Genomic DNA, 19,177 nt, shown 5'->3' with positions numbered 1-19,177 from the left:
GGCTGCCTCCCCCTCCCCAGGCAGAAAATAGGGTTGCCCAGTCCGATTCAAGGAATATCTGGAGACTCTGCGGGTGGAGCCAGGAGACTTTGGGATGAAGCCGGGAGACTTTGGGGGTGGAGTCGGGAGACTTTGGGGGTGGAGTCAGGAGACTTTGGGTGGAGTCGGGAGACTTTGGGGGTGGAGTAGGGAGACTTGGGGGTGGAGTCGGGAGACTTTGGGGGTGGAGTAGGGAGACTTTGGGGTGGAGTCGGGAGACTTCGGGGGTGGGGTAGGGAGACTTTGGGGTGGAGTCGGGAGACTTCGGGGCAGAGCCAGGAGACTCTGGGGCGGAGCCAGGAGCAAGGTTGTGCCAAGCACGATTGAACTCCATTCTGCCCAATGGGAATCAGTCTCCCTAGGGAATCATGGAGTGGCCAGCAGACCTTTCCCTCCCCCCTCCTTCTGATGACCCTAAAGCGGGGGGGGGGGGCGGAGGGGGAGCTGCAAACAGCTAGATCCCCTGCTCCCGCCTGAGGATTGGCAAGCCTAGCAGAAAGCAGGGGAAGAGGGACAGGGTTGACGGGGGGTGGGGCTGTGAGAATTGGGAAGGGGGGGAGTCTGGGCCACTGCTATGGGGGGGCTCCCGCCCCGGCTGGGCCAACCTGCCAAAGATTCCCTGAGCGCCTCCCACCCAGTGGATCTTGCAGGCTCTTCTCACCAACGGCGTAGGGAGGGCAAAGCTGGGCCATGGGGACCTCCCCTCACTTCTCTTCATAACCATACCCCATTCATCACATCCCCAAAGGGGACCCAAAAGCAACTTCCAATATTTGCTCCCTTCCCCCCCCCCCCCACAGCTTCCGTGGCGTGGTGGGGATTTGAATTCCGGGCTCTAAGACATTATGCGCTACACCGCACCGTACTTTAAGCTCCGCTCACAGCCATAATAGTGAGAGGTGTGTGTGTGCACGTGTTAAAGAACGTACAAAAGAAGTACTTTTCTCCTTTCTCACAACTCAAGAACTCATGGGCATTCAATTAAATGGCTGAACAGTCGGGTTAGAACGGATAAAAGGAAGTCCTTCTTCACCCAAAGGGTGATTAACATGTGGAATTCACTGCCACAGGAGGTGGTGGCGGCTACAAGCATAGCCAGCTTCAAGAGGGGATTGGATAAACATATGGAGCAGAGGTCCATCAGTGGCTATTAGCCACAGTATATATATATATGTGTGTGTGTGTGTGTGTGTGTGTATGTATACATACAAACACACACATATATATTGGCCACTGTGTGACACAGTGTTGGACTGGATGGGCCATTGGCCTGATCCAGCATGGCTTCTCTTATGTTCTTATGTGACACAGAGTGTTGGACTGGAGGGGCCATTGGCCTAATCCAACATGGCTTCTCATGTTCTTCTGTGACTCAGAGTGTTGGACTGGATGGGCCACTGGCCTGATCCAACAGGGCTTCTCTTATGTTCTTATGTGACACAGAGTGTTGGACTGGAGGGGCCACTGGCCTGATCTAACATGGCTTCTCTTATGTTCTTATGTGACACAGAGTGTTGGACTGGAGGGGCCATTGGCCTAATCCAACATGGCTTCTCATGTTCTTCTGTGACTCAGAGTGTTGGACTGGATGGGCCACTGGCCTGATCCAACAGGGCTTCTCTTATGTTCTTATGTGACACAGAGTGTTGGACTGGAGGGGCCACTGGCCTGATCCAACATGGCTTCTCTTATTTGACACAGTGTTGGATTGGATGGGACATTGGCCTGATCCAACATGGCTTCTCTTATGTTCTTATGTGACACAGAGTGTCGGACTGGATGGGCCACTGGCCTGATCTAACATGGCTTCTCTTATGTTCTTATGTGACACAGAGTGTTGGACTGGAGGGGCCATTGGCCTGATCCAACAGGGCTTCTCTTATGTTCTTATGTGACACAGAGTGTTGGACTGGAGGGGCCATTGGCCTAATCCAACATGGCCTCTCATGTTCTTATGTGACACAGAGTGTTGGACTGGAGGGGCCACTGGCCTGATCCAACATGGCTTCTCTTATTTGACACAGTGTTGGACTGGATGGGACATTGGCCTGATCCAACATGGCTTCTCTTATGTTCTTAAGAGAAGCCATGTTGGATCAGGCCAGTGGCCCCTCCAGTCCAACACTCTGTGTCACACAGCGGTCAAAAACGAACAAGTGCCAACAGGAGGTCCATCAGTGGGGCCAGGACCCCAGAAGCCCTCCCACTGCGGCCCCCCAAGCACCAAGACACAGCATCACTGCCCCAGAGAGTTCCATCGATACGCTGTGACTAATAATAGTCATTCATGTATCTTTTCTTTGATCCTGCTCTAAACAGAGGCTGGCTGTTTTTGAAGGGCCACTGCAAAAGCCACGGGGGTGGGGGCGGGGGACGAGTCTTAAACAGAACCGGGGAAGCTTTTCATGGCAGGGGGATGCACGAACAGCCTTGGCATCTATCAGAGGCACCTCTGTTCGTTTCTCCTCCCTTTTACTCAAGTAAGAAGAAGACATTGGATATATATACCACCCTCCACCCTGAATCTCAGGGTCTCAGAGCGGCTCACAAGCTCCTTTATCTTCCTCCCCCACAACAGACACCCTGTGAGGTGGGTGGGGTGGAGAGGGCTCTCACAGCAGCTGCCCTTTCAAGGACAGAGGCTCAGAGCGGCCTACAATCTCCTTTCCCTTCCTCCCCCACAACAGACACCCTGTGAGGTGGGTGGGGCTGAGAGGGCTCTCACAGCAGCTGCCCTTTCAAGGACAGAGGCTCAGAGCGGCCTACAATCTCCTTTCCCTTCCTCCCCCACAACTGAAGAAATAGAAGAAGAAGATACTGGATTTATATCCCGCCCTCCACTCCGAAGAGCGGCTCACAATCTCCTTTCCCTTCCTCCCCCACAACAGACACCCTGTGAGGTGGGTGGTGCTGAGAGGGCTCTCCCAGAAGCTGCCCTTTCAAGGACAGAGTCTCAGAGCGGCCTACAATCTCCTTTTCCTTCCTCCCCCACAACAGACACCTTGTGAGGTGGGTGGGGCTGAGAGGGCTCTCACAGCAGCTGCCCTTTCAAGGACAACCTCTGCCAGAGCTATGGCTGACCCAAGGCCATTCCAGCAGCTGCAAGTGGAGGAGGGAGGAATCAAACCCGGTTCTCCCAGTTAAGAGTCCGCACACTTAACCACTGCACCAAACTGGCGCTCGTCCTGCTGAATTCAGTATAGGAGCTCTGACTGCAGGACTTTGAGGAGTCGGTGTCTTTTTCTGCAAAGGGGAAGGTCGAACTTTGTGCCAAGCAAACAGATGTTCAAAATAGATGGCCATCTGACAGCAATGAAGATCCTGTGAATTTAGGGCGAGTTTCCTGCATTGTGCAGGGAGGTGGGGATGGACTAGATGACCCTGGAGGTCCCTTCCGACTCTATGATTCTAGGAGAACACTGGAAAGAGATTGGCTAAATTGCAGGCAGCTGGGAAAAGATGAAGGCCCAGCATGCAAGACATGGATCGACTCAAGTTAAGGCTTTCTGGAGCACATGAATTCATAGCGTCGCCACAAGACGGAAGCGACTTGATGTAACGTAGTAATACAGCTTTAATAAAGTTTGTGTTGCCCTGCGCGGCTCCTTTCTAACACCAGGGGGCGCCGGCCACGTGTGACGCGTCAGCAAAGGGGAATCCCCGCGGCCGCGTCAACCTGCCGCCTCGGATTCACTCTAGCAACTGATGACGCGCTACACGCCTTCCTGAACCATTGGCTGCTAGAGAGCACATCCTTTCCAAAAGCGGTGCGTGAAAAAACGACACGAGCAAATGGCAAAAATGGCGGGGGGGGGGAGAGGGGGGTTTCCAGTCACTGCTAGCCCCTCCCCCTCTTCCTTTTGGCTGGACCGACTTCTTCCCCATGCTGCCAAAGCTGTTTTATCTTCTTTACAGAGCCCCACCCCAACTTTCCCAAGTAAAGTTTCTCCTTCGCGGGTTGCAGTTTCTGCTCGCCCCCCCCCCTTCCCCAAGCAGGGCTTTTTGCACTTAGGGTAAAATGAATTATTTCCAAAGAGAAGCTCCCCCCCCCCTTGCTCCATCACTGCACTTTTGGGGGGGGGCGGGGGGGAATGCAACAATAGAATTTGCTGTTAGGCACAGAACTACATTTGGCAAGAAGGAAGAAGAATTGCAGAAGAACTGCAGATTTATACCCCACCCTTCTCCCTGAATCAGAGACTCAGAGCGGCCTACAATCTCCTTTATCTCCTTCCCCCACAACAGACACCCTGGAAGGTGGGTGGGGCTGAGAGGGCTCTCACAGCAGCTGCCCTTTCAAGGACAGAGGCTCAGAGCGGCCTACAATCTCCTTTCCCTTCCTCCCCCACAACAGACACCCTGTGAGGTGGGTGGGGCTGAGAGGGCTCTCACAGCAGCTGCCCTTTCAAGGACAGAGGCTCAGAGCGGCCTACAATCTCCTTTCCCTTCCTCCCCCACAACAGACACCCTGTGAGGTGGGTGGGGCTGAGAGGGCTCTCACAGCAGCTGCCCTTTCAAGGACAGAGCCACAGAGCGGCCTACAATCTCCTTTCCCTTCCTCCCCAACAGACACCCTGTGAGGTGGGTGGGGCTCGAGCGGGCTCTCACAGCAGCTGCCCTTTCAAGGACAGAGGCTCAGAGCGGCCTACAATCTCCTTTCCCTTCCTCCCCCACAACAGACACCCTGTGAGGTGGGTGGGGCTGGAGAGGGCTCTCACAGCAGCTGCCCTTTCAAGGACAGAGCCACAGAGTAGCCTACAATCTCCTTTCCCTTCCTCCCCAACAGACACCCTGTGAGGTGGGTGGGGCTGAGAGGGCTCTCACAGCAGCTGCCCTTTCAAGGACAACCTCTGCCAGAGCTATGACTGACCCAAGGCCATGCCAGCAGCTGCGAGTGGACGAGCAGGGAATCAAACCCAGTTCTCCCAGATAAGAGAGCTATGGCTGACCCAAGGCCATTCCAGCAGCTGCAAGTGGAGGAGTGGGGAATCAAACCCGGTTCTCCCAGATAAGAGTCCGCACACTTAACCACTACACCAAACTGGCTATCGGGGTGGGGGGAGGTGGAGGGCACAACTACTCCCCATAGGAATGAGAAGCAGGCATAGTGGATGGGGGAAACAGGACTGTAAATAGCAGCCACCAGTGCGATGCAGCGGCAAAAAAGTCTAATGCGATCCTTCCCGGGGTGTATCCACAGAGGCATAACATCCAAATCGCATGATGTCCTAGTCCCGCCGTACATTGCATTGGTCAGGCCGCACCTAGAGTATGCTGCATGCAGTTCTGGAGGCCTCGCTTCAAGAAGGCTGTGGACAGAATGGAGCGAAGGAAGCCTACGGACTTGGGAAGGTTCGGTCTGGAGCAGAGGAGGTTGAGGGGGGACACAAGCACTTTCTTGAAGTATGTGAAGGGCTGTCTCTTAGAGGGGCATGGAGCTGTTCCTGTTGTCAGCAGAGGATAAGAGGACTTGTGATAGGGGGTTTAAATTACAGGAGGGAAAGTACCAGTTGGATATTAGGTTTTTTTAATATAGCCAGCAGGATTGGCTGCTTAAGAAGAGTGTGAGCGGTGCTCCCCCTCATTGGCAGACTTCAAACAGCAGCTGGACAAACATTTGTGAGGAATGCTATAGCTCAGGGGTGGCCAGACTGTGGCTTGGGAGCCACATGTGGCTTGGAGACTGTGTTTAAAGTTGTTTTCTTTCCACCTCTCCCTCCCTCGTTCATTTGTCTGCCTGCCTGCTTGCCTTCCTGTCTGGTGGCTCTCATAACACCTGATGTTCATATCTTGTGGCTCTCAAACATCTGTGGCTCTTACGTGAATAAAATTTTGGCCACCCCTGCTGTAGCTTGAGCTGCACTGGGGGTTGGACTTGATGGCCTTCTACACCCCCTTCCAACACTATGATTCCATCAGTTGTCAATCCTCAGGTAGAGGCAGGAGATCCCCAGTTTGGAGGCCTTCCCCCCATTTCAGGGTCACCAGAAAGTTGGGGGTGGGGTGAAGGAAATGCCTGCTGGGCACCCCATTATTCCTTATGGAGAATGATTCCCATAGTGCATAATGGTGAATTGATCTGCGGGTATCTGGGGCTCTGGTGGGGGGGCTATTTTTTGAGGTAGAGGCACCAAATTCTCAGCATAGCATCTGGTGTGTCTCATCAAAATATCCTCCAAGTTTCAAAAAGATTGGACCAGGGGGTCCAATTCTATGAGCCCCCAAAGAAGGTGCCCCTATCCTTCATTATTTCCAGTGGAAGGAAAGCATTTAAAAGGTGTGCAGTCCCTTTAAATGTAATGGCCAGAACTCCCTTTGAAGTTCATAGTGTTGGAAGGGGGTGTAGAAGGCCATCAAGTCCAACCCCCAGTGCAGCTCAAACTTCTCACACCCTGGCTCCAGGCTCCACCCCCAATGCCTCCTGGCTCCACCTCCAAGGTCCCCAGATGTTTCTTGAATTGCACCTGGCAACCCTAAATGGGAAGGGAGTCGTTATTCAGACAGAGTGGCAGAAACCTTGCAAAGGGACCATCGACAGCGGGGGAGAGGGGAAGCAAAGCACAAAAGAGACAGAGAATCTCAAATCAATTTTTTATTTATTTACACAAGTACCTAAGAAAACACCCTCCCCCCCATTTCATCACTAAGAAAGCTCTTCCTTGGAAGAAACGGTGTATCTGTCTTCTTCCAACACCCCAAATCTGGAGACTCTCGTGCCCAGAATGGATTTGGGTGGGATTTTAGCAGGAGCTCCTTTGCATATTAGGCCACACCCCCTTGATGCAGCCAATCCTCCAAGAGCTTACAAAAAAACAGCCTTGGAGGATTGGCTACATCAGGGAAGTGCGGCCTAATTGCAAAGGAGATCCTGCTAGAATCCCACTCCTGGTTGGGATTGTGGCTCTCTGCCCCACCCCAGGCCACGGAGTGGGGGGAGCACCTTCACATTAAAACTACTATTTAAAGAGTGTTTCTTCAGAAGAATCCACCGAGAAAGAAGCTGCAGATCCAATGTGGACGGAGGTTGAACCTCTGAACTGGAGGAATCGCTCCAGAACATAATAAATAAACTCTGGTTTTGCCTTCCATCTCCCTGCCTGCCGAGGAAGGGCAGAGAGGAACAGCTTCACGGTCAGGAAAGGAAGGGGGGCTGGGCCTTCCGCCTCCCCCCACCAACGTGTCCAGCAGGAGACTCGGCCCTGGCTACAAGGAAGGGGAGAGAGCCTCAGCCACGGACGCCCACTCTCTGGACTGCTGGCACTGCCCCTCCGCCCCGTTCTGCTGAGTCTGCAGCAGCTGCCAGTAGGCGCCCCGCTTCCTCAAGAGTTGCTGGTGGGTCCCCTGCTCCTGGATCTGCCCCTCTTCCATCACCAGGATGCGGTCGGCTCGTTCCACCGTGCGGAGGCGGTGGGAGATTAGCAGGACGGAGCGGCTGGCGCGAGACGGACTTTCGTAGATTTCCCTCTCCACCTGAACAAGGAAAGAAGATTATAGTTTAGTTTTATTCTTATATCCCGCCCTCCCCCGCCAAAGGCGGGCTCAGGGCGGCTCACAAGACATTATATTTATATCCCGTCCTATACTCTGAATCTCAGAGCAGCTCACAATCTCCTTTACCTCCCCCGCCCCCCACAACAGACACCCTGTGAGGTGGGTGGGCCTGAGAGAGCTCCCACAGCAGCTGCCTTTTCAAGGACAACTCCTACGAGAGCTACGGCTGACCCAAGACCATTCCAGCAGGTGCAAGTGGAGAAGTGGGAGACTCAGACCCGGTTCTCCCAGGTAAAAGTCTGTGCACTTAACCACTACACCAAACTGGCTCTCTACACCAAACACCAAAAGGACGTTTCTTTCACAATTCATTCCCCCAGCACACAGCCTGCCTTCACCCAGGGGTCTCGTAGAATATTCATTTAGTCAAGACTTTGTTTTGTAACAGGAACTCCTTAGCAAATCAGGCCACACACTCCTGATGTAGCCAGTCCTCCTGGAGTTCACAGTAGGCCCTATATGAAGAGCCCTGGAAGCTCTTTAAAGGATTGGCTACATCAGGGGGGCGTGGCATCATATGCGAAGGAGTTCCTGTTGACAAGGAGTCTGCATAAGGAGTGAAGAAGCATGCTTAGATCTGGATCTGACAGCCAGTGACAGCTGAATCATGTGAGCTGGAGTCAGGTGGGTAATGACTCAACAATTTGTACATTGCTCCCATTGGCTGGCTGTTGTATATATGTAGATAAGTGTCTTCGTTCTTTTCCCTTGAGGATTATTGGATGTACGGCAAAGCACTTTGTTGGTTTGTTCCAGTATCTGTATATAGTCACTGTTGTAGATAATTGTATAATACACACTGCTTTGATACAAGCTGGAGTGTGTGTGTGTCTTCTTGCGGGGTCCACTGGAAGAGTCAGCAGTAAGCATAACTCAGCCACACAGAGTTCCCCAACTCTTCTTCTTCTAAATTCCTTTCTCTTTGATAGGAAGGAGGACACGATTCCATCTTCTGTTTCTATTTGCACAAGAGCCTCAGGAGGTAGGTTAGGCCAAGTGTTTGTAACTGGCCCAAGCGTTTGTAACTGGCCCATCCTTTTTAAGATGGCCTCTACCTGACTGAACGACTGATGAGCCGCCTTACGTGATTCCGCCATAGTATTTACACCTAATAGAGTAGCACTAGGAATGTTAATTTTAATTGGAATGTTTTTAAGTGAATGTGATTTTAAAACCTGTTGTATAATTTATTGTATGGATTGAGATGTTGTTAGCCGCCCTGAGCCTGCTTCAGCGGGGAGGGCGGGATATAAATAAAATATTATTATTATTATTATCATCATCATCATCCCGCAAGCTTCCATGGCAGAGAGGACATTTGTTTAAGACTACCACTATGCCACACTTGGTGGGAAAGGAAGAAAAGGACCTGTGGGTTAACATTGCCCTATGATGCTCAGATAGCTAGAACAGAGAGCTCAAGCAAGCGAGCCAAGACACAGACTACATACTGGGTTGTAGGCTTCCTTCCAGGGGAGGGGCAGGGCTCCAGTGCCTTTAACCAACTGCAAGGCAGGCAGCGTAGTGCAGTGTAAATAGTCAAGGCATGACCAGAGACCTGGGTTCAAATTCTCCCTGAGCTGTGAAATTCACTGGGTGAACTTAGGCCTCTCGCTCTCAGTGTAACAAGATGGTTGTGATAACCACACACCACTTTGGATTCCTTGCAGGAAGAATGGGATATAATAATAATAATAATAATAACAACAACAACAACAACAACTTTTTATTTATACCCCGCCCTCCCCGCCGAGGCAGGCTCAGGGCGGCTTACAGAGCATGATACAATATCATATGACAATAACAGATAAAATCAATCAAGAATATAAATACAAATATAAATTAATTTTAAAAATACAAATAAAAATGCAACTGACCCACAGGGATTTTGCATGAACAGGAGTCCCAGTGCTCCAGACCGCTTTTCTCCATGCTTGGAGCCCCCCCCCTCCCCCGCTCACTCACCTGCCGCTGACTCTCCGTGTCAAGAGAGCTGGTGGCGTCATCCAGGATGAGCACTTGGGGGTCTCTGATCAGGGCCCGGGCAATGGCCAGCCCCTGTCTCTGCCCCCCAGAGATCTGGCCCCCCGTTTCCCCGGCATCTGCAAGAAAAGAAATGACTTCAGAGGCCTTCCTTTGGCCCCCTTTGCAGGCGCAATTCAAACTCAGGCCCCGCCCCACCCCTCATCTGAGGCCCCCTTTTGATTGCTTAGTCCCCTCTTCAGCGTATCCCATTCAAAATCACCTCAAGAAAGGTGTCTTCTCTGAAACTGCTGAGCAGTCGCATTAGAACGGATAAAAGGAAATCCTTCTTCACCCAAAGGGTGATTGACACATGGAATTCACTGCCTCGGGAGGTGGTGGCGGCTACAAGCATAGGCAGCTTCAAGAGGGGATTGGATAAGCATATGGAGCAGAGGTCCATCAGTGGCTATTAGCCACAGCGTACTGTTGGAACTCTCTGTCTGGGGCAAGTGATGCTCTGTATTCTTGGTGCTGGGGGGGACAACAGTGTGAGGATTTCTAGTGTCCTGGCCCCACAGATGGACCTCCTGATGGCACCTAAGGGGTTTTTTTGGCCACTGTGTGACAGAGTGTTGGACTGGATGGGCCATTGGCCTGATCCAACAGGGTGTCTCTTATGTGAACCACAAAAGGGGGAGATTCTGGGAAGGCACCTTTACCTGTGTCGTAGCTGCGGCTCAGCCCATCAATGAATTGGTGTACCCCAGCTCTCTGGGCCGCCTGCCTCACCTCCTCCAGACTCCGCTCTCCCAGTCCATAAGCAATGTTCCCGTGCAGCGATCGCGCAAACAGCACCGGGCTCTGGCTCACCAGCGCCACCTGCAGGGTGGGAGGAAGGCTTGAGAGGGTCTGGATGGCTCAGCCAGGCCCAGAAGATGTGAACAACAAGCAGCTGAGAATGAAACAAGCATTCTGAGCCAATGAAACACATTTTCCTGAGTGCTGCATTCACACTCAGTGGGGCGGGGGGGGGGGGGGAGAGAGGAGAGATAGAACAGTTTGTCTTTTAGACTAACAAAGCTTTATTCTGCAGGTAAGCATGCAAAGTGTGCATGCAAAAGGATCACATTTCAGGAAAGTATTTGTGTTGGTCTGCAAGAAAAGAGCTAGATTCGAATCCAGGAGTACCTTTGAGACCAGCGGTGCCCAACCTGTGGCTCAGGATCCACTTGTGGCACTTTCACACATATTGTGCGGCTCTCAAAGCCCCTACTGCCCCCTTAGGCCTGCTTGGAGAAGGCATTTCTCTCTTTAAAGCTGGTGGCTTGGAGAATGCATTTAGTTAAAGTTGCTTTCTTAACACCTCTCCCTCCCATCTATTTTTTCCTTCCTTCCAACATCTGACATTCAAGTCTTGCAGCTCTCAAGCATCTGACGTTTATTCTACGTGGCTCTTATGTTAAGCAAATTTGGCCACCCCTGTTTGAGACAAATGAGATTTTGGGGACATAAGCTTACAAGAGGCGAAACTCCCTTCCTCTAGTAGAAGTAGAATCCAGACCCCTGAGCCCAGGCTGGGATAGAAGGACCCAGAGATCTCATTTCCTACTTATATCTGATAAAGGACCCCCAAAATCTCATCAGGCTCTAAGATGCTTCTGGAGTCAGATTTAACTCCAGGAATTAAATGGGGGGTTTCCATAAACAGTGCAAAATGGAATTATTCAAGTGGTCTTTTCTGCCCAGTTAATAGGACCGCACTGTACAAATGGGGGTCACAAAGTTGTTGGGATCAGGGTTCTTTTTGTAGGAGGAATCCTTTTGCATATTAGGCCACACCCCTCTGATGCAGCCAATCCGCCAAGAGTTTACAGGGCTCTTAGTACAGGGGCTACTGGAGACACCAGGAGGATTGGCTACATCAGGGGGTGTGGCCTAATATGCAAAGGAGCTCCTGCTACAAAAAAAGCCCTAGTTGGGATGAATGATTGGGAATTTTGGCCTATACTGCAGGGCAGAGCTTTCTGTAAGCAAGATCCTACTCTGTTATTTCTTGCCCTGCTTAATCTGTTGTATTAATACTTAAGCTATGCTTCCGGTTTCTGGTTGTTTCCAGTCTTCTACAACCATAATTCTATAGCAGTGTCCATTAAATGTCCCATCCTGTTGACTGAAGGGACGAAGCCGCTTTCTACTGAATCAGACTGTCAGAACTTGTAACTTTCCTGTGTGCTGAGCAACTGATATTAGCTTAACTGACTCCATATTAGAAATGTCTACTAACCCTGTAGCTTTGCATTTCAAACAAACACTAACCATTGAAGGGTGACAGATAGCCCTGGGAAACAACTGCAGGTGGCCTTTGAAGCCAAGAGGCCAGAGAAGAGCAGCGGGGTTCCTTCCCCCGCGTTTGGAGATAAGGGGCCTGGGAACAGACGCCTGTCTCTTTGGGTGTGAGAAATGGTTTTATTGTTTCTGTTACCACTGCATAAGAACGTGCCGATAGCTGTGAAGGCTATCAGAGTCAACCTGCTCTTTTCCTGGACACTAAGTTCTCAATAAACGTCTTAACTTTTGAAACAAAGTAATGCGTCGTTCTTGAAGTTCCCAGTTCTGACACAGACCCCTGGTCTCTCAAAGTCAGTATTGTCTATTCAGATTAGCAGCGGCTCTCCAAGGTCCCAAGCAGATATTCTCATCGCCTACTTGCTCGATCCTTTTGTCTGGGATTGAACCTGGGACCTTCTGCATGCCCAGCAGAACCTTCTCCGCCCCTGAGCCGCTCTATGTAATCCACCTTGAGCCCCCGTGAGAAGGTGAGCTATCCGTAACGTCAGTCAATACAAATGATGAGATTGGGGAAGGGTGAGGAGTCTGGGATTTTAGGGCTGCCAAAGGGGAACATGAAGGAAGAGGGGGCTTCCTTTCATACCCCGAGTTCTGCAGGAAAATAGGAGTGGTTCTCCCACCCTTCGGTCTCAGGGGGAAGTGGTCCGTACCTTACGATGCAGGAAGTGATGCTCATATTCCTGCAGGTCTCTCCCATCCAGGGTCACCCGTCCTCGCTCCGGATCATAGAATCGTGCCAGCAGGGCCACCACGGTGCTCTTCCCAGATCCCGATGGGCCGACCAGTGCAGTCACTGTGCCAGGGCGCAGCTCCAGGGTCACACCCTATGAGGAATGGAGAGAGCTTTGGCAGGCTCGCTTTAGGGACAGAACCCTCTAGCCCAGGGGTGTCAAATATCTGGCCCAAGGGCCGGATCAGGCCCCCTAGCAACTGGCAGTCATCCTTCTCCCTCTCTCTTGCTTCCCTTTGTGTCACAGTTTGCTTTGCCAGGCTTGCTGAATCACACAGGCGCTAAAGACCAAAGCCTCTGTTTTCTCCATTGGCTGAAGCTCCTCCCTTAGGGAGGAAGGGGGGGAGGGACAGCTTGTTTTGCCAGGCTCTCTCAATCGCACAGCAGAACTATTGAGTCAAGCCTCTCTTCCTTCTATTGGCTGAGGCTCCTCGGAACAAGAGGTGTCCCTTATCAGAGACTGTTAAATAAACAAAATACTGCAAGGGTGCTAATGTTTTAAGTTTTTAAAAAAAAACAAAAACCTTTGTGTTTGTCTCTGTTCTTTTAAAAGTTTATATCTCCATTGCCTGGCATTACATTTTATGACATGCGTGGCCAAGCCTCACGAAGTCCCATTTATGTCAGATCCTGCCCTCTATAAATGAGTTTGACACCTCAGCTCTAGGCGGTAGCCAGAGATGACCTGAAGATCAGGCTTCAAAGATCAGTTCCATGTACTGGCCTTTCATAATCTTGTTGATCTCCCCAAGCTTCTACAGAGCCAGTTTGGTGTAGTGGTTAAGTGTGTGGACTCTTATCTGGGAGAACCGGGTTTGATTCCCCACTCCTCCACTTGCACCTGCTGGAATGGCCTTGGGTCAGCCATAGCTCTGGCAGAGGTTGTCCTTGAAAGGGCAGCTGCTGTGAGAGCCCTCTCAGCCCCACCCACCCCACAGGGTGTCTGTTGTGGGGGAGGAAGGGAAAGGAGATTGTGAGCCGCTCTGAGACTCTTCGGAGTGGAGGGCGCGATATAAATCCAATATCTTCTTCTTCTTCTTCTACAGGATTCAAACTTAGCAATACTAAAATGAAAGAACTGCTGAAGACCAGGCCTCCAACATGGTGGAGATGGGACTTTGCTCTCCAGCGCACACAGAAGCATCAAAGATCCTCTTTTAACAAAACAGACCGGATTTCTCTGATTCTCGTGTCCAGGGAAAACGCTCAAGGTTCCCTTGGTGCCCCACTTGTGACCCCCTGGCCTGGCACTTCTGCTACCCCCAATCTCAGCCCCACACACCCCCACTTCACGGTACCTTCAGCACCAGAGTATCATCCCGGTCTGGGTATGAGAACCAGACGTCCTGCAAGACGACGTGTCCCCGTAGATCTGGGGGCGCCAGTGTCCCTGAAGGGCGGATGCGGGGTGCCCGGTCCATGTATTCGAAAATCTTCTCAGAAGATCCAACAGCTTTTTGCACATTTGGATAACACGAGAGGAGGACCTGGGAGGGAAATAAATGGGGTGGGGCGGTGGTGGTGAAGGAGAAATAGCCAAGAAGAGCCACAAACAATCTAACCTGCCTGCAGAGACATAAGAACATAAGAGAAGCTATGTTGGATCAGACCAGAGGCCCATCCACACCAGCATCTATGTCATACAGTGGCCAAAACCCAGGCGCTATCAGGAGATCCACCAGGCAGAGCAGAATTTCATAAGCCCTCCTACTGTGTCCCCCCCAGAACCAAAAACAGAGCATCACTGCCCTAGACATAAGAACACAAGAGAAGCCACAATGGATCAGGCCAATGGCCCATCCAGTCAACACTCTGTGTCACATAAGAACATAAGAGAAGCCCTGTTGGATCAGGCCAATGGCCCATCCTGTCCAACACTCTGTGTCACATAAGAACATAAGAGAAGCCACAATGGATCAGGCCAATGGCCCATCCAGTCAACACTCTGTGTCACATAAGAACACAAGAGAAGCCACAATGGATCAGGCCAATGGCCCATCCAGTCAACACTCTGTGTCACATAAGAACATAAGAGAAGCCATGTTGGATCAGGCCAATGGCCCATCCAGTCCAACACTGTGTCACATAAGAACATAAGAGAAGCCCTGTTGGATCAAGCCAATGGCCCATCCAGTCCAACACTCTGTGTCACATAAGAACACAAGAGAAGCCACAATGGATCAGGCCAATGGCCCATCCAGTCAACACTCTGTGTCACATAAGAACATAAGAGAAGCCATGTTGGATCAGGCCAATGGCCCATCCAGTCCAACACTGTGTCACATAAGAACATAAGAGAAGCCATGTTGGATCAGGCCAATGGCCCATCCAGTCCAACACTCTGTGTCACATAAGAACATAAGAGAAGCCCTGTTGGATCAGGCCAATGGTCCATCCAGTCCAACACTCTGTGTCACAGAAGAACATAAGAGAAGCCTTGTTGGATCAGGCCAATGGCCCATCCAGTCCAACACTGTGTCACATAAGAACATAAGAGAAGCCCTGTTGGATCAGGCCAATGGTCCATCCAGTCCAACACTCTGTGTCACATAAGAACAGAAGAGAAGTCATGCTGGATCAGGCCAGTGGCCCATCCAGTCCAACACTCTGTGTCACACACTGGCCAGAAGCCAGGTGCCATCAGGAGGTCCACCAATGGGGCAGAACTCCAAAAGCCCTCCCACTGTGCCCCCCCCCCCAAGCACCAAGAAGATGGAACATCACTGCCCCACTCAGTGCGAGACCTCTATGGGCTGCTGTTTTCTCTCCTCCTCCCACCCCACATGTGCCCCCAACTCACCCGCACCACCGTGGAGAACTCCATCTCGTAGAGGACAAAGGTCACCAGATCTCCGCTGCTCACACCACCCAGCGTGACCAGGCGGCCCCCGTAATACAGAATCCCCACTTTGAGAGCCAGTCCTGAAATCTGGAGCAGGGGGAGGGCGGAAGGAAGAGAAGCTACATGAGAAAAACTGCTTTCCCTTCTCGAAGGACTGGGGTCTCTGACCTTTTTGAACCTATGGGCACCTTTGGAATTCTGGCACAATGGCCATAACCACAAAATGGCTGCTGCAGGAGGTGGAGCCAGACACAAAATGGCTGCCACAGGTTACCTTCAGTCATGCAGTGAAGACCCTTGTGACAAAGCAGCAGGACACTTTTTGCAGCAGGAATTCCTTTGCATATTAGGCCACCCTGATGTAGCCGATCCTCCTGGAGCTTACAGTAAGCCCTGTACAAAAGCCCTGTAAACTCCAGGAGGATCGGCTACATCAGGGGTGTGTGCCTTTGTGGAGAAACGCCGTTTTAGTCAGTGGGGTGCTTCATTTGGCAGGGGTCAGTAAATCCCTCAGCAGGCTTTGTAGCCTTCCCCTCACTCCCCCCCTCCTTCCAGAGCCAAACCAACAACGCTAGGGGGAAAATCTCCTAGAGAGGCAGGAAGTGCTTTTGTTCTTGGCATGTGTGTTAGCAGGAAGAGAAGGGCAGTTGGAGGCCAGCGCTCGAGCAAGCATGAGGTGAGCAATGGAGGCTCCTGCCTGGGGGGCCCCCAGGCAGGCAGACTAAGTAAGTAATTCACAAGACAGGACAAGTTTAGATCAGGGCCAGCAGGAGCCGTTTATAACACATTTTGTTTGTCAGGCTGTTTGCTGTGCTGTGCTGTGCTGTGCTAATTTTGTAGATGCAACTGTTTTTGTTTTGTTTTTCTTTCCCTATCCTTTTCTCTTTTAAATAAATGTTTTTTCTGTTTAAATGCTGGCAGTTAATCTCTGTACCACATAGATCCCCAGACCGCTTTAGACCACGCTGTGTGAGAAGGGGGCCCCAGGTGAAGGGGGGAAGGCATGCAGTTGGATAGGTGCCAATCCTCCAGGGGTGCCCCAAAGAAGCGCTGAGGACTCTGTGAACCAAGTGCAGGGTGGCAGAGACCTTGAGGCCTGGCCTCATAGCGGAGAGGGGATTGGGAGTCCTGTTCCTCTCAATCTGAACCCCGGGACTGAGCAGGTGGGTCGGCAGCGCGCCCAAGGGCGAGGAGAGAAATAGCTCCTCCAGGAGTTGGCGACTCCATAGGGAGCTGACGGGACCCGGTCTGAGGTAGAATCAGGCCGGTTCCGTCACAGCCTTATATGCGAAGGAGTTCCTGCTACAAAAAAAGCCTGGCAAAGCAGCATTGTTAAAAATCTGCACAGTGCATCAAATCTCAAAGGGCCAATCAGAAGCCTTTGTGGGCAAAAACCCACCTCTCCCAACTTTCTAAAAACACACTGAGGGCAGCAGAAAAGGTATCTGCAGGTGCTACCGATGGGCACCATGTTGGAGAAGCCCGTTGTATGATCCCTGGGGCCTCCCAGTCCCCCGCCCCCCCAAGGTCCACTCCTCCCAGAGGGAAGCCCAATTCCTGCCCCGGTGCTCCATTGCCTATTCAGAAAAGCAAAGGGAGTCGTGGCATCGCTTACATTGCTAGTCCACGAGGAGCTGGCGTAGGCCGCGGCCTCCCACTTGTTGAGCTTGTAAGTCCTCTGCAGTTTCTCCTCATACTGCCGAGCGACCCCCTCTCGTTTGCAAAGCTGCGGACTGTGGGAGATGGCCTGGAAGGTCTCCAGCGCCACTTTCATTGGCCTTGGCCAATGACTCCTGCACCTTGCGCGCCAAGTCCTGTGGAAAGGACACAAGGCACGTCAGTTAAGCAAAGCCTCTTGCCTCTTTGCAGAGAGATGTCTGTTTCAGGATCAGTTCGGTGAGTTTGAGCAGAGGGCACTAGATCTATGATCAGGGAGGGAACGTTTTCAATAATATAAAGTTTGACTTACTATCCAAAGATTCTGGAACTCTTTACCTATTGAGTCTCTACGAGAGAATGTCTGCTTTAAAGCAGGGGTGGCCAAAGCTGCTTAATCTAAGAGCCACACAGAACAAATAGATGTTTGAGAGACACAAGACAGAAAGGAAGGAGAAGGAAGGAAGGAAGGAGAGGTAGGAAGGAAGGAAGGAAGAAGGAAGGAAGGAGGAGGGAGGGAGGAGGAGGGAGAGGGAGGGAGGAGGGAAAGGATGGAGGGGAGGAAGAGAGGGAAGGGAGGAAGGGAGGAGGAATGAAGGAGGGAAGGAAGGGAGGAGGGGGGAGGAAAGAGAGGAAGGGGAAGGAGGAAGGAAGGGAGAAGGAAGAGAGGGAAGGAAGGAAGGAGGAGGAAGAAGGAAGGAGGGAAGAAGAATGAGGAGAAGGAGAAGGAAGGAGAGAAGGAAGGAAGGAAGAGAAGGAATAAGGGAAGGAGGAGGGAGGGAGGGAAGAAAGGAAGGGAGGGAGGAAGGAGGAGGGAAGGGAGAGGAAGGTGAATGGAGGGAGGAAGAGAAGGGAAGGGAGGAGGGAGAGGAAGGAAGGAGGAGAGGGGAAGAAGAGAGGAAGGGGGAGGGAGGAGGAAAGGAGGGAGGAAGGGAGGGAGGGAGGGAAGAAGGGAGGGAGGGAAAAGGAATGGAGGGAGGAAGGAAGAGGAGGAGGAAGAGAGGAAGGGAGGGAGGAGGGAATGGAGGGAGGAAGGAGGAGGAGGAGGAGGAGGAAAGAGGAAGGGAGGGAAGGAAGGATGAGGGAATGGAGGGAGGGATGGAAGATGGAAGGGGGGAGGGAGGAAAGAGGAAGGGAGGGGAAGGAGGAAGGGAGGAAAGAGTTGGAAGGAAGGAGGGAGAGAGAGTGAGGGGAACGAAGTTAACTTTATCTTTCAAATGCTTATCTAAGCAACTGGCTGCTTGGGAGACCAATTTGAAGAGAGAAATGCCTTCTCCAAGTGGCCAGTGGGGCAGTGGGGGGCTTTGAGAGCCACAATATGTTGGGAAAGAGCCATAGTGGCTCCTGAGCAGCACTTTAGCACCCCTGGTTTAAATAATTCTCCTTCCTTCATCTTACTACATTTTTTTGCCTCCAACTTTTTACCTCTCATATGGCAGAATTTAAGACATAGGTGCTATGCTATCATGGTTTGCTACTCTTTCTCACTGTCTTGAATACACTTGCTACTTTTCTTCTAGGGAGCAAATATATTCTTACATTTAAATCCATGAATAGCCCAAGTGTACAATATGTTCATTTACATGTTAAAAGGTAAATTAGTGGACCAGGAAAAACTTTTGAGAAAGAAATGCCCCTCATTTTGGCCAGGCTTACAGCAATAGAATAATTAACAGATATTCTCACATTCTGACATGTTACTGTTTTATTGGTTTCCCACGCTCATGCTACCCAGAGCAAAGGTTTTCTCAATTTGTTAATTTTGCTATTCTGCCATTGGATTTAACTTTGTACCCCTTGGCATGCTTCACACTGCCCACCAGCTTAGGTAGTTCTGCCTCACCGTACCCGATTCCTCGTCCTAAGAAGTGTTCTTGGAGCACACAAACAGGAGCATTCTGAACATAACTTGGTTGGTCTTTAATTGGTTATACTTGACTCCTGCTTTGTTCAATATAAGTTATTCTTGATGCATTTATGTTGCTAAATCAATAAAATCAGTTTCCACAGGAGAGTAAGCATTGGGTATATTCAATTATTCCCAA

The 19,177-nt window shown here is 51.3% G+C and overlaps 1 protein-coding gene across 1 annotated transcript in view; it reads right to left on the bottom strand.

Annotated features, from left to right (window-relative positions):
- LOC132571665 (uncharacterized) overlaps window positions 1-17,271 on the bottom strand; it is a 58,919-nt gene extending 41,648 nt beyond the window's left edge. Inside the window, exons 1-7 of the mRNA XM_060238457.1 lie at window positions 17,092-17,271; window positions 15,435-15,563; window positions 13,933-14,121; window positions 12,555-12,728; window positions 10,275-10,434; window positions 9,556-9,692; window positions 7,247-7,509 (exon numbers count right to left, since the gene is read on the bottom strand). Of these exons, the coding sequence (XP_060094440.1) occupies window positions 7,247-7,509; window positions 9,556-9,692; window positions 10,275-10,434; window positions 12,555-12,728; window positions 13,933-14,121; window positions 15,435-15,563; window positions 17,092-17,250 (1,211 nt within the window). The 5' untranslated portion in view covers window positions 17,251-17,271. The remainder of the gene's footprint in view (window positions 1-7,246; window positions 7,510-9,555; window positions 9,693-10,274; window positions 10,435-12,554; window positions 12,729-13,932; window positions 14,122-15,434; window positions 15,564-17,091) is intronic.
- Between the last annotated feature and the right edge of the window lie 1,906 nt (window positions 17,272-19,177).

Source organism: Heteronotia binoei, chromosome 5, assembly GCF_032191835.1.
Source record: "Heteronotia binoei isolate CCM8104 ecotype False Entrance Well chromosome 5, APGP_CSIRO_Hbin_v1, whole genome shotgun sequence".
Taxonomy (NCBI): domain Eukaryota; kingdom Metazoa; phylum Chordata; class Lepidosauria; order Squamata; family Gekkonidae; genus Heteronotia; species Heteronotia binoei.
This window is presented reverse-complemented; position numbering and strand designations above follow the sequence as displayed.